This window comes from Buteo buteo, chromosome 23, assembly GCF_964188355.1.
Source record: "Buteo buteo chromosome 23, bButBut1.hap1.1, whole genome shotgun sequence".
Lineage (NCBI taxonomy): Eukaryota > Metazoa > Chordata > Aves > Accipitriformes > Accipitridae > Buteo > Buteo buteo.
In genome coordinates this window covers 23247380-23262624 of record NC_134193.1, presented here as the reverse complement: position 1 = coordinate 23262624, position 15245 = coordinate 23247380, and the positions used below count along the sequence as shown (strand labels likewise).

Sequence of the window (15245 nt, the reverse complement as noted above, 5' to 3'; positions counted from 1 at the left end):
AAAGGGGGATAGAAGCAGGTAAGACCAACCAATTTTGGAAAGATGCTGTTGCAGGAAGCAGGAGGAGAGGACGAGAGCTGCTGAAACAACTCACTGAGGAGGAGGATGGGGAAAGGTGCCACTGCCTCAGCATGTGGTCTCCTGCAGAGGCAGCCAGTTAGGGCAAGTCTTCTCCAGCTATCAGGCAGGAATGCCCCAGGAAACCGCCCCCCACGCACCCCGAGATAAAAGGGCAGTGCTTTGTGTAAACAAGCGTCACTGCTGAGCAGCCAGACAAGCCGTGAACCAGAGCTACCTAATACAATTCCCTCCTCAGAGCAATTAAATCCCAGCATTTCTAGGCCATGTAGACGGCTGGTTACTTACTGCTTCTAGAAAAGGCAGAGGTGAGTGCTGGTGCCAGTGGGACCTGGGTTTACACTTCACAATGCCCAGTCTGAACAAACATCGTGCTGCAGGCAATAAAAAAGAGCAAGTCTGGGCCCTATGTAAATAATAATAATGTCACATGAACAGCCAGACTACCCCAGGAGTCCAAAACAACAGAAGCTAGTGACCAGTAATGGTGAGAACACTACTGCTGATGAACCGAACCCAGGAGAGAGCTCTGCTTCGGCACCTAGACAAGCATCCAGCACGCAGAGAGCAAAGCAGACACACTTTGCTCCCTACATGGTTTAAGCTTCCAAAGCACAACTAGAAGCGCATCCTGAGCCGCAGGGCTCATCCTCCCCTCTCCTCGCCTGCCCTGAGGAGGACCCTGCCGCAGTAACACTGGTGGCACCCGGCACAGCCCAGACAAACCCCGCACCGCTGCCTGCGCTGCTCCACCGGCTCATCCAGATGCCTCGCAGATAATCCAGAACCCATTGCCTAAAACGTGCAGTACCGAGCAAACATAACGTGAATTTAACAAAGAACTTACAATCTGTTCTTCATACAGATGCATGTTTTCTGAAACTTTGCCAACTTTTCCAACGCTCAATACTGTGATGACTTGTTACTACACATTGGGAGGAGCTGGGAGATAATGAACGCTGATACGAGCTTCTCTTAGGCCGTTTTGAACTGAAATCCAGGTAAGTGACGATATTCCCCAGCACACTAAGAACACTGCACAGCAGGTTCCAGCACGGCTGCAGCTGCACTGCGGGGAAGCAGATCCGCTCCCGTGGTGCCTCCGGCCTCCAACAAACCCGTCCTGACGAAGCGCTGGCTTGCTCCGCAGAGGCAGCAGGAGCAGGGGCAGCCGGGATGCCACCGACACCTCACCTCACGGGGGGAAGCAGAGGGGCTGTGCCCCCTCCCAGGCCCTGGGAGAGCCCCGGTGGGCAGGGAGCCCCTGGCACTCCCTCTTCTGCGGCAGCGATGGCAGGCACAGGGCTAACGCGGGCAGGGGACCTGCTGCCAAATGCTGCCCAGGCCCCGGCTCACCGCGCCGGGGCCTGCCGCAGGGAGGCCCAGCTGCCCCGGCAGGAACCCGGGCGGCAGCAGGGTCGGCCTGGGATAGGCCGAGGATGGGGCCCTGGTGGCCCGGGCACCACCGCGGGATGTGGGGGTGCCTCTACCCGCAGCGCAGTGCCGCTGGGCAGACCCCCTCAGCCTGACGGCACCCCGTCCTCGGCGGGAGGAAGAAGGGCACCTTTGTCGGAGCCGTTTGCGGTCCCGCTCGGCGCGGCAGGGGGAGGGGAAACGGCATCAATCCTCACTTTGTGCCGGCTCACACAAAGCCCCTCTATGGCGGCGGCAGCGGCTAAGCACAGAGGAGAGGGCTTTCCGCTTCGAGAGGGCGGGAGGCAGAAGCCACGGGGCGAGACGCGAGGCGGCACCGGCGCAGGGCCCGGAGCAGCACCCCATTATGGCGAGGGCTGAGCCAGGCTCCCCGCGCCCGCCACCGCTGCGCAGCGCGCGGTGAGCCTGGCACCTTCCTCTGCCTGGCACTCGCACCACGACCCGTGCCCGGCGGGGACGGGCAGGCAGAGCATCTGCCCAGAAAACGAACCTCCGGGTCTCCGGGCAGCGCGGCACATCCTGTTCCGCAGTGGGAGGGCTGGGGCGGCAGCGCTCGAAGGCGGCTGGGCCTGCACCCAGCCACCGCAGCACGGCGAGGCTCTGCCATGCCAGGCCAGCTTCCCGCCGTGCGGGTGACATCGAGGATGTGTCTGGAACAGATATGGAGCAACAGCAATTGGTTTGCACACTCGGATAAATGTTTTTGTGAACTTTGTGCAGGTCAGAGGGGAGTCTCTGGCTGGGCAATCATACAGACAATTAGTTACATTGCACTTCTCCCCCAGGGCATCTGCAAAGTTTGGTTTCTTTTCTATCGCGCCTTTGAACTTAAAAATAAAAAACAAACAGTAGAAGAACAGATTAAATTAAGGAGCAGGATTCTATAAATACTCCTATTAGACAGCTTGTTATTTTAATGAAGTTCTCTTTAAACAACGCGAGTTTGACCTATACACCCGCCTAACATCACGGTGGCGTAGAACTCAAACCAGCTGACCAGATGGCCTTTCACCATCCTGCACAAAGCTGCGTCTGCCAGGCGCTGCCGAAGGGCCTGCGCCGCTCCACCCGCTGCAGGGTTATTCTGGGAACAGCCCAAAACAATTTGAAGAACATTTTTCCCGTTAGTTGGGAGCATGCTCCCTGGAGGTCATTCTCAACTGCAGGGCCACATCCAGCCCCCAGCACGCCCATGCAGTGAAGGGAAGCCGGATGTGAGCCCTGGGGCAGGAAGAAGCTTCAAAACAGCATGGGGCCACTCGGACAAAACCAGCGGGGGAAGGATGCGCCTCCACCAGAGAAAGTCCCTGTGCATCCTGCTGAGACCAGTCCCGAGCAGCACACGGCAGAGCGGGGCGGGATGGCTGCAGTACAAAATGCGGAGAACGGGCTCTCGGCACACGGCCACCATGCTGCTGACTTTATCCTGAATGCTTCCTGCCCCCTCAAACCGGCCATGCTGGGAGGTAGGAGGCACGGGTGTCCCCGGGATCTTGACGTCCAGCTGCAGGAGAGGCCTTCAGGGACTCTGCCAGCCTCTGCCACAGCCTTCTCGCCTTCTGCCCTCAGCCAAGGCCCTGCTTTATCTTCTTTGCCTCCTCCTGCCCAGGGTTTGGGGGACCACTTGCTCTGTGTCGCACCAACCCAGGCCCGGCCCAGTACAGCCAGATGCAGACTGGCCCCAACAGGCACCTCTGCAGGCGCGCGGCACAGACCTTATCCTGCTCCCTCAGCGGGGCAGCAAGGCTCCCTGCTTCAACCCAGCACAGATGGCTCTGCGGGCTGCGGTGCACCGAGGGGGTAGGGGAGAGCAGTGCTGGGGTGCCCTGCAGCAGGCAGGCTCCAGGCATTGCCGCCGACCAGGCTTCCAGAAGTCTTTGCATCAGGGAGTTTGAGGCCAAGGAGCTGAGGGCCTTTCACACAAGCCAGAGCAAGCAGTGTTCTGTCCTGTCCTGCCAGCCCTGACTCCAGAGGCTGCCAGCCCGCAGGGCAAGCCACCAGGTAGAGCAGAAGAGTGGAGAAAGCACGGGCAGCAGGCAGTAACATTTAGTCAGAAAGCCACACACGGACAGCCCAGCCAGGGTCTCGGTTTGATCCGTCACCAGGCAACGCTCACTGGTGCTCCGCTCTGGGTCCTCCTGCTGCAAAGTACCTACTTCCAACACACACACCGGGTCTGCTCCCTAGATGTGTAACACAGGGTCCGTGTTGCCCTGGCAGTACCAAGCCCTCTGCTGACTTGGCAGCGCAGCTCAACGTAGCTGCCTCAGCACCCCGAGCCCTGCACTCTGCCGAGACGGCAAAGCTGAGGGCAGCTCATCACCCCAGAGGGAACTGTCTTGCAGCCCATGTCCACAGTCACACACACCTCCCTTTCTCCCAGCACCCCCAAGACTGTTCACATCCTTTTCACTCACTCTCACCCATTTTCTTGCTAGCTCATCTCCGCTTTTATTAGTTCATCCTAGGCATATTTTTCTGCTGGCTTCACTGTCCGTTTCAAGTATTCCACTGAGGTGACTGACCACACACACCGCTGGACTTTGGCTGGGACACATATATAGAAAAGGAATACGTTTTCAGAAATATGAATTATTGTGAGTTTGTACAGCATTTTTCCCTCTCAGTGTTCCTTTTCAACAAGTTAGGCAAGTTCAAGAGCTGGTGGGTACATGATCAGATCAGGCCTGATGACGTATTTGCTGCAGAAGCATCACGCTGCCAGCAAAGCAGGTCAAGTTCTAAAGTTAAATAGCAAGGGACTTGGAGAGAGAATGGTCTTATTGTTTCTTCCTTCAACTACAAGCCCTGCACTTTTGACACTGACTTGCTCTTCCCACAGGCAGAGAAGTATGAGCTAAGGCAAAACTGGAGAAAAATTATCAACTACCTCACTGAGTTCCTGCACCCTGCAGGAAATAATCCCACCAAACCAAGGCAGACACACTGCTAAAACCCTCACTTGCATGCTCAGGTTATCACTCCATCATTTTGAAAAGGCGGTAGGTAATGCTGGCAACAACACGGGTTGCTTAGAAGTCACTCCTCCGCATGCCTGGTCCTCCCACCACATCCAGGAACAGGACACAGCCCCAGCCAATTTTCTATTTCTGTTCACGGAATAGGACATAGTTTCAATCAGAAAAACAGGAGACCGTGGCAGGACACAGGGTCAGGGCCCTGGAGGCCTCCATCACAAGCAGGCAGAATTTCAGTTTCACATTTCGCCCCAAACGAAAGTATGTCTGGAATCACCCCTGCACCCAGGCTCCCATCCTTGAGACAGCTGCCCCGTGTCAGCTGCAAAACCTCTACAGTTTGTGACTGAACTGTATGGAAATGGGAACTTAAGTCACAGAATGAGCAGAATTGAGACCTTGTATTGCTTCACAGCACTTCTAACCACGGACACGCACTTGTGAAGTGCGTCCTATTTCAAACCAAAATAGGTTTCCATACACAGATGACCTTGCACCAGGGCAGCAAAATTTAAATGGTATTCAGTTCAGTTATTTCTATCTTGGCACACAAATGAACAAGTCCCTGGGGGCTACAGGAACTCTTGAGCCTGGGATTCACTTTGTCAGAGCAGCACGCACTACAAGACTGAAATTTTGTGTGTTTTATTTCACACCTCCAGAAGCTCAAACTAAGACTTCATCCCAGCACACTGAGAAAATCTATCGGGTAAGGCTATCTGAGCTAAAAATTACAGGGACGACACTGCCAACCTGCCACACGAGGCACAGACACCACAAAGGCATACGTTAGCATGTTCTCCCTCAGCTGAAACAAAACACAAGATGGAGAAACCTCAGTTTTAGCCCGATCAGCTGAACACCTGCTGAAGCCCAGCCTGTCTTGTTTCAGCTGAAGGACTCTGCTTGCGTTACCACAACCACACTGCGAAAGCCTCAGCTCAGAGAAAGCGCAGAAAATACTGAAGCTTGGTGCATCTTCGAGAACCTCTCCAGAAACCACAGTGAAAGCTCACAAGCCTCGGCAATGCAAGAGGCAAGTACGTAAAACACAGGCAGCTCAGTATCGCTGCTCCGGCCAGCACTGTAGAGAGAGAGCCCACGTTACCACCTCCAGGTACGCAGAAACCTGAGAACAGGTGAGAAAAACGGGCGGTCAAGGAAACCCACGCTGTGCAACACTTGCGGCAAAAAGCCACGCGAAACACGGGGTTTTTTGTTATTTTCTCCAATCAATCCCCAATAAAACCTGCAGCACGCTCTGGAGCGGGTCAAGGTCACCAGGCTCTGCCCCACCGCCGACCACCGAGGCCGCTCCGGCAGCTGACCGCCAGCCCCAGCAGAGCCCTTCGACCTCACCTGGAGGACAAGAGGGAGCCCAGGCGCAGGCCGGAGCTCGGCCCCTCGCACGCCGGGCTGGCAGCGCTGCGAAGGCGCGGTCTCCCCGCGACGCACGGCGCCGGCGGGCCCCCGCCCCAGCCCGGGGTGCTGCCGCCGGTCCCTCCACCGCAGCACTCCGGGGGGGGCTCTGCCCGAGCGGCCGGGGGCGGGGGGGGGTCCCGGCCTGCCAGCCTCGCCGGCAGCCGCGGCGCCCCGGCCGCGTCAGCGCCCCCGGCCGCGGAGGGGCGGCCGGGCCGGGCCCCCCTCCGCCATCCGGCCCGGCTGCCGCCGCCGGGCCGCCCCGCAGGAGCCCCGAGCGCCCGCCGGGCCCGGGCCCGGCCGGCAGCTTGGCGGCCGCGGCGGGCCGGGCCGCGCCCAGGGGCCGCGGCGGGTCCGGGGACACTTAACTGTTGCCCGTGCGGCGGGCGGCGGGTCGCGGCTCCCCCGTCGCAGGCAGAAGCAGCTCCTCATCGCCCGGCGGGGCCGGCGCGGCGCGGCCCGGCGGGCGGAGCGGCGGCGGCGGCGGCGGGGGAGCGGCCTGCGGGCCCGGGCGGAGCGGAGCGGGGCGGGGGAGCGGCGGGCAGGCCGCGGCCCGGCCCCGCGCGGAGCCTTACCCGGCGGAGCGCGCCGTGCCGGGCCCCGGGGAGCGGCGGGGCCGGGGCCGCAGCAGCGCAGCACGGCGCAGCTCGGGCTCCCCGCCGCCGCCGCCGCGCAGGCCCCCGCCGCTCCGCGCCCACCCGCGGCCGGACCGCGGCGCGCAGGGCCCAGAGCCCGCCCCGGTCCGGCCCCCGCACGGCCGGCACCGCGACCCCCTCGGGGCCGCCCCGTCCCGTCCCGTCCCGTCCCACGGGGCGCTCACTCACCGCGGCGACCGCGCAGCGCTGCCTCCCGCCGCCCGGCCGCGGCCCAAAGCGAAACCGGCCCCGCCGGCCGGGACGGCGCTCGGCTGTCCTGCCCCTGCCCCACCCACGGCGGGGCAGGGGGGAGCGCCCCGGGGCCCCGCCACCCCCCGCGGTCCCCCCCAGCATCCCCGGGGCGGCGGGGCCGTGCCCGCCGCCACGTCCCACCTTGGGTTCTAGCAAAGGCAGGACTCGGGGCCCAGGGGCCGGCTCCCGCGAGCCCCCACGCCGCAAAAAGCGAGGCTTCACGGAGAAGACGGTTCATCTGCTGAGCCCCGCGTGGGTGGAAACTTCCCAACAGCTTCTCCTGGCTGGAGGTCTGCCCCAGCCACGGGCTGTGGTCCTTGAGCCTTTGGAAGATGGGCGATGCCGGGTGGGAAAAGAGCTGAAAAATTGTAACTTGGTCAATGGAACCTCAGCCTTTCTTCTGAAACAGAGGGCATCTAGGAGATGGGCAGTCGCTGCTGCAGTCTGCTGAAGGGCAAACTAGTTTTCTTCTTCTTGAGAGAACGGCCGCTGCGGTTGGGGGATAAGCCATTTTGGAAGCTACCTTGACTTCAGGTAGGTAGTCATGTTAGTGGGTAGTAGTTAGTCAGGTAGGTTGGAGAAAATAACATCAAGCATACTTGATGCTCGCTCTCACCATGGCCTGAAAAACAAACGAAGCAAACGTGGTCCAGAGAGGTCAGGTTGGGTAACCAGAAGCCACTTAGGGGTCCACTGGCAGCACAGAAGACATCCTGACCTGAGGCTCTCCAGAGGTCTGGTTCTGCTTAATGTTATCATATGTCAGTGATGAAATTGAGAACATGCTTATTAAATTAGCAGCTTATGCAAATCACAGTGTAACCTGGAAGAGTAGCATGGCCTGTAGCCCTAATCATTTGAACTAATCCTGCAGCTGTCCTGCATTTGGTTTTGAGCACCTTACCTCAAGGAAGGTCATCAATGATAATCTGGAGAGCAGCAGTGTTGGTGTAGGGGTTGACATCAATAGCCTTTGATGCAAGGCTAATCTAAAGAAAAAATCCTGGGCTGAAGAATGAAATAAAGGAGAGAGGAAAACATGTTAATTTGTAGGTGAATTAAAGAGGAGGGCAGTAACCTGTTCTGCTCTTTGAGGCTAGACTGAGAAGTAATGGGTGTGAAGTGCAGCAAGAGATTCTGCAAAGGTATGGTGAAAAACTTACAACAGCAAAGACAGTGAAACACAGATGGGACAGTTTTTATCACTGATCAAGTTGAAAGTCCTCCTAAAAGCACTTACCAGATGTTACTCAGTCATTCCTTTGGGGCAGGGACCAGGCAAGATGGTCTCCTGGGTCCTTTCTATAGCTGGTTTCCACTAACTATTTTCTGTGACATGCTGCCTGTTCAGAGCCATGGTTTCCTTTGTGCTGGAAACATGGCCTCTGTGACTTATACGAGGAGAAAGACCTCACTCAGATGATGTCACCCAAATTTCCTCCCACTTGTCCTCTTTTGCCCTGACAAAATCAGGTACCATCTGAAGGAGTGGCACCTTTAATGGAGGGTCCATCTGTATTGCTACAGGGTGATTCCTTGTTTGAGATTCTGCCTTTAACTACACCGCTAATTCCCTGGTTTTTTTCCCCTCTCCCATTCTCTTTTTGCTCAGATTTGCTTATCGTTCGAGGAGCTCCATGCAGCCTGTTCTTTTCCCACCTGGGTAACTGTTTGCTTCTTCCATCCTGTTTGGACCCTCTGCCTATGTACATACCTTTAGCCAGGCTGAACTGAGCAGAAGCGGTTGGCAAAACAGCCCTTCTCTTTTCTTCCATGGGTGTCTTCAGGCGATTTTTGCACCTATCTGGCTCTCGTTGAGGTAGGTAGGAGCTCGGCTCACCAAGAGTTTCCCGCAGGCCCAGCTGTGGCTGGTCTGCAGCTGTTGAGGTGCCTGCAGAACTGGGTGCAGCTGACAACCAGGGGAATTCTTGCTTTTGATCCTCAGGGTTGTTCCAGCTCCTCGTGCTTCATCCTGGTGTGGTCATACTTACTACCAAGAGAAACGCTATGAGCTTTGATTAGTTAGTGTTTGAGAGGCTTGTCTGGATAGCAACATACACTTCAGTGGTTTTGGATTCCTGTCTGTAAAGCAAAGTGTTCTGCAACAGCAGAATCCTGATGTCCCACTTACTCCCTGGATACCATCCTAGACTGGGACCAAACTTTCCTTTTCTCCTGGCTGGTGCTTCTCTCCAGAAAAGAGATATTTCAGATTGGTGCTTGCTGAACCATGGTAATAACTGGGTATTCTTGACTATGGCTCTACTCCCTCACTGTTCAACCAAGGCTTTCTGGCTTCTACTGCATATAGCCCTGATGGCTGGTAGTGGCTTCTGGGTCCAAAGATTAAAAATATATATATTTTTTGAGCGATAAGGAATACAATGCATTTTTTTGATTTGGAGAGTAATTTAGAGAGAAGGAAAGATGATGCCTGGTGGAAATGAGAAATATATGTCCCATACATAATATATGCCCCAAATGCCCTATTACAAATACAACAAGATTTCCTGAACTGGAGAAGTTGTTACACATTACAGTGTGCTAATGCTCCCCCATGGAGATGCTGATACTGAGAGAGTCTTTAGTGTAATAATATTAAAAATCCTAGAGTTTCAATAAGATCCTCCCTGCTACGACGGCAGTAGGAAATGAATTGATTCCAAAGGAAGACTCTAATTGCTGCTTAGTATCCACGAAATATTCTAAGATTCACTGCAAACATATATCCCAACGTGTCTGTGGCATGATCTGCAGTAACATTTCTTCCAAAGAGACAGTCACTTTCCAGCACAGCTTAGCTGCCGCTTCAGTTTTACCCTTGGAGAAGCTGCCCAAAGGGAGCGCTGCCCTGTCCACGGGAGCAAACACCTCTCCTGCAGCTGGGCAGGCCTGCACAGCTCAGGGCGAGCTCTTGGCAATTCTGCCTATGGAGACCTTTAAACCTCGGCAGCACTTGGAGGCTGGGGAAAGGCACCATTGTGCTCTTTCACAGAGCATAAGCACAGGCTCTGAATCAGCAAATACTTGCACACTTGGTATTAGGTACATGAATAACTATACTGGAGTTGGTTAATCTACCAGTGTAAAGTTACTCAAAAGCATAAGTATTTGCAAGTATAATGTTTTCCTCTGAATATTTTACATAAATCTTTTTCAAAATGCATTTATTTACTTCTGTTTGTTCAGAGCGTGTCTTTTCTCACGAGTTCTGCAGTCATGTACATGCTGTCCATTTCATACCCGTGTCTTGTTTTCAGGACACTGAATAGGAGGAATTTGACTCAGTCTTGGCTACAATGCTAGAGCTGTGGCTGAACGAACACGGCTCACTCGTCCTTGAGTGGATGGACGCCAGAATTTGCATCCTCCAGAACATCGTTCCAAGTAAATGTGCGTGCTAGCCAGGTTTGTCAGCAGTGCAGGATGTGCTCTCTTTGTCTTACGCCACTCCGTTTCACCGCAGTAGCACCGCTTTCCTAGAAGGGTGGCAATTGCTGGTGCCACTCCTCAGGGCTCAGTGCTGGGAACAGCACTGCTTCACATCTCACAGGGGGTTGCCGGCAGCACTTGTGGCAGTGATAAAGGTGCCTGGGGAAGCCATTCCCACAGCTGCTCCGGAGGAAGGCCTGCACTGTGGCTGGCAAGCTTATCCCCTCCTGTGCTGGCCACAGCGAGGTCCTGCCTGCTGCGCCTGCAGCTTATGCTCTGCATGGGGAGATCTGGTGTGGAAGGGGCTGCCACTGTCCATGCAGGAGGGCAGAGCCCATGTTGAGGTGCTTCCAGCCTGAAAGCACCTCAGGGGAGCAGATAAATCTGCTCCTAGGTGAGAGGCTGGACTGAGATAAGAGATTGCGGTCAAGCCCCAGCACCCTCTTTACATTTCAAGCATATTTTAACAGTAAAATCTGTCTGTTCCCAGACAACACCTCAGAAGAACAGCATAGCACAGGTTTCTATGCTTCCAGCAGAGAACAGACAAAATACAGGGAATCCTCATTTATTATAAGCAAAATTTGTGCTGAACTGCAATCTGCAATGCACCGCTCCCAGCTCGCTCAGTAAGGCACAGCATAGGTGTTGGGTGCTGTGCTGGTGCCAGGATGGGAATGCGCAGCTCTGCAGGCTAGCACAGGGGGCACTGGCCCAGCTCGGCTTCACATGCTGCTCCTGAGGGGGAGCAGGAACTCCTGGCAAGGGCTGCTCAGGCTTCACCATCAAAAAGGATCCCAGTTTGCAGGGGGAAACACTATGGCGACCTGTAAAGGATCCTGCATCCTCATCCTGACTGTAAGCTCGGGCCCTTTTGTTTGTTTAAAATCCTTTATGCTGCAGGAATTCATCTTTCTCTGTAGCCACATTTAGTGTAGCAGTGAAATATAGCTGCATGTACCATTTTTTTTATGCCTGCCTTTAGAGAAAAATCAGCCCAGAGTTTAATTTTGTTCTGGAGCTGCTGCAGGTTGAGGCTCAGCTGCTGCCTGGTTTTAAGGTTTCTTGGAGGTAGGTTTAACCTGCTGCCTCTAACTTAATGCACAAAAATGTCTCTTTGCAGCTACAACTTCCCTTCTATATTTCTATTTTAAATCTTGATTATCCTAAAAGGAATGAGAAGGTCCTCCTATCTCCTTTAATTCAGGCACCTCTGTAAGTGGGAAAGGTGTGGCTGTCCATATACATCTATCCCCAGTCGCTAAGGCATCTTGAACGACAGCAGCTGATGAGGAGAATGAAGGAAGTGCACAGCTGCCAACCAAGTCCAGCCTGAGAAAGCTCTGGGTGGTTTTGTCTCTAATGATACCTGGGCAAGGTTTGCCAGAAACCCTAAGAGTTACTGAACCTGCATCTTTCTGTCCTCAGCGATACCCAGAGCCTAGGGCATGGCACTGCCCTAGCAGAAGATCGACAACAGTAGAGCTAAACCTCCACTTTTTCAACAGTGGCAAGCTCTTAACTAAAGCAAACAAGGCACTCCAAAGGTTTTTAAAGACCTGCAAACTCTGCAGTAGGCATACGCTTTCTACTGGGACATGTGGGGGTTGCTTTTAAATAAAGAGATCCCAAAGCATTTCAGGTAGCGACATGATCCTGAGAAGAGATGCCAGGATATTTCAGGAGCTCACTGTAGTCAGAAACCCCTAGACCACCCACCACGTTTCACAGCATTTTTGCATGTCATTTTACTTTGAGTTTAATCTTTTGTTCTTGTTCAACAAGGCTGTGTAATATTTCCTACAGGGAAAATAGCTCACTATTTTACTACTGCAGTCCTTCTCATTTTTGGCTGTCTGTTTGATGCACCTCAGTGTGCGTTACTGCTGGCAGGCCAGGCTGCAGCCCAAGCTGAGCTCCTCACCAGCCAGACCAGGCATACCACGGCCAGGCAGACACTTTGCTGAGAGTCCAGCAGCCCTCACCTCTGAGCTGTGCTTTTGGTTCCTTGCCACAGTGGCACTGACACTTTCCTCTGTCCCCCTTGATTTGGTCTGGCCGCGACACCAGGGAAGCGTGCGACTCAAGCCAAGGTTAAAAGACATAATTTCTGAATTTAAGCTGAAGAGTGAAACGGCACACAGCATCACCACATCTTTGGTTTTGGGGCAAAGCACACAGGTCTCAAGTGGCAGCCCAGAGGCCTGAGCCCACCACTGGCAGCACAGCTTCTAGCTCTGCTGCCCACCCCACAGCAAGCCTCTCCCCACACCAGCTCACCCTCCTATCCAACCGCAGCCGTGGCAGCCTGCAGCTGTGCTGTGTGACCCCAGGATGGGGTGGAAAATGATTTTTAGAAGTGCCAAATGTCTGTGTGAGTACATGGCTTGCAGACACCTTCAGCCAGTGCAGGATTGCAGCGTGCACAGGCTCTTTACAGCACAAAGAAGCATCAGCAGTGCTCGGCCCACTATTTATATATTATGGATCATAATATTTAAGTGGCCTGGCTATAACCCTGTAACTAGTTTTCCTTGACAGAATGAGTATTGCTCAGCACATACTAACAGCTGTCTGTAAAACACATTTATGAATTGTTCATAAATTTCCCAACAGTGGCAAACCCTGCGTTGAGGCCCCCGTGCTGCTCCCGGAGCCCTCGCACAGGCAGGTGCCGCCTGTCCCCCTCCTGCCACTGAGGGCAATGCTGGCACTGGCTGCACCCCAGGGGCAAGGAGCCCAGGCTGGCCCCTGGGGACCAGGAGTGGTGGGTGGGTGCTGAGGGAGCCTGCGGCAGGGTCTCTCCCACCAGACACTGGGCACTCTTGGGCAGACCCCCTGCCTGGGGAAGGCTGGGAACCAGCTTTCTCCAAGAGGGCTCATCCAGCCAGGATATCAGCACAGAGAATAAACAGCCAAGCTCGCTGAGTGATGTGTCAGCATCCGTGTTTCTGTTTAACTTCTGTCCTACCTGGTGGACAAGGTGTCCCTGGGAGCAGGAGCACCACCTTGGACCTCAAGGGTGGTTAGATCTCCAGCAGAATGGAAATAGCGGGTTTGGTCCCTTGTGCTTGTGTTGCAGCTCCTGCCGCAGCTGTCGCTGAGTCCCGAGGAGATGCTGCAGCTCATGCAGGAGCCCACATACAAAAGGAAAAAGGAAAACGCTGTATTTAGTGTTATCAGCTCCTCACTTAGCCCCAGGTCAGCAAAGCACTAAAATGAGCGTTCAGTCTCAAGCACGTGCTTAACCAGCTCCTGAATTAGAGGAATGGTTGTGAGGTCAGTGACTCAATGGCAGCCCCAAAGGAATGAGCCTGCATGTCTGCTTGTTGCAGTCAGACAGCCCCAAGAGCCCCAGACAGGAGTGCTGAAGCCATCGACGCATCCCTGCTTTGGCAGGCTCCTGCAAAGAGGGCAAGCCCCTCTCTGGGGCACACACAGCTGCAGGGCTGAGCACACTTGGATGATGCCCAAGTGGATATTAGCAGATGAAAAACTGAACATGAGCCAGCAATATGTGCTTGCAGCCCAGAAAGCCAATCACATTCTGGGCTGCATCAAAAGCAGCGTGGCCAGCAGGTCAAGGAAGGTGATTCTGCCCCTCTGCTCCGGTGAGACCCCACCTGCAGTACTGCATCCAGTTCTGTGCCCCCCAGCACAAGACATGGATGTGCTTAAGCAGGTCCCGAGGAGGGCCACGAAGATGATCAGGGGGCTGTGAGGACAGGCTGAGAGAGTTGGGGTTGTTCAGCCTAAAGAGAAGGCTCCAGGGAGACCTTATAGCAGCCTTCCAGTACATAAAGGGGAGCTACAGGAAAGATGGGGAGGGAATTTTTACAAGGGCATGTAGTGATAGGACAAGGGGTAATGGCTTTAAACTGAAAGAAGGTAGATGTAGATTAGATGGAAGGAAGAAGTTCTTCCCGGTGAGGGTGGTGAGGCACGGGAACAGGTTGCCCAGAGAGGTTGCGGATGCCCCATCCCTGGACGTGTTCGAGGCCAGGTCGGATGGGGCTTTGAGCAACCTGGTCCCATGGAAGGTGTCCCTGCCCATGGCAGGGGGGTTGGAATCAGGTGATCTTTAAGGTCTCTTCCAACCCAAACCATTCTAGGATTCTACACCTGCACCCTCACTGCAGGAGGATGGGTTCAGACCCTGGCAGGCATCTGGCAGAGGCGAGCAGGGGACTGGGGCTGGCTGTGCACAGCAGGGTCCTGGGCTGCCAGCTCTGACTCCTCTCCCTAACAACGGGACCATCAGACACCTCAAAACACATTTGCTGTGGAGGCAGGGGAGGGACTTACCCGTTTGCACAGGTCAGTCTCCTGCTGGTGCCTGCAAGCACGTTTCCAGGACCTTGCACGGGAACCAGCTCTGGCTGGCAGCCAAATTCCTCCATTCCTGCCACACATGTGTTTAGGAAAATGTTGTTAGCAAGTGCGTTCCCTTCCTGGAGCATCACACTCACAGGACATGAGTGAGCAATGCCTGGAAAGTTACCAAAATAACCTTTGCAGAAAATTGCTCTGAACTGTTGTTGCAGTGATCCACTCTGGAACAGATAAAGTGATCTGGAAAAGGCACTATTTCTTGATTTATTTCCCGTTTACTTTCCTATCTCATAGTTGTTACTAAATAGCATTGATGCTGTATAGGTAAGTCCTCACATCTGTATTACCGTCCCTGTTTCAGTTATGATATTCAGAACACCAATACACAACACCACTGCTAGTGATAACTGTGATTTACATAGCACCCAGCAACTGCTCCGGCCAGGGCAGGCATTCAGCCCTACCCTGCGTAAAGAGGTTCAAGGCATTTCTCATCTGAAGAGATAGTCCAGGAGAAGGGACTCCACCAGCACCCTCCCATGACAAGGAAACCAAGGCCCAAAGCATCCTGTGACCTGCGTGGGTTGCAGGGAGCCACTGGCCCAAGGTGCACAGGGCACTGGCACCATTTAGTGGCACAAGGCTGAAATGCGGATTTGTGAGCCCCATTTCGAGGCCCTGCAGC

At 54.7% G+C, this 15245-nt stretch overlaps 1 protein-coding gene and 1 long non-coding RNA gene across 15 annotated transcripts in view; one reads left to right on the top strand and one right to left on the bottom strand.

The window, feature by feature from the left end:
• MVB12B (multivesicular body subunit 12B) overlaps positions 1-7049 on the bottom strand; it is a 64655-nt gene extending 57606 nt beyond the window's left edge. For 4 of the 14 annotated variants that reach the window (XM_075055692.1, XM_075055693.1, XM_075055691.1 and 1 more), the window contains exon 1: positions 30-355. In XM_075055692.1, coding sequence (XP_074911793.1) covers positions 30-335 — 306 coding nt within the window. In that variant the 5' untranslated portion in view covers positions 336-355. The other 10 variants (XM_075055694.1, XM_075055701.1, XM_075055702.1 and 7 more) reach the window with 10 other exon arrangements.
• On the top strand, positions 6953-13310 carry LOC142043909 (uncharacterized). Its single transcript, XR_012654158.1, has 3 exons — positions 6953-7330; positions 8409-8615; positions 10057-13310. It is a non-coding gene; the product is annotated as an uncharacterized LOC142043909 (long non-coding RNA).
• Positions 13311-15245: the final 1935 nt, after the last annotated feature.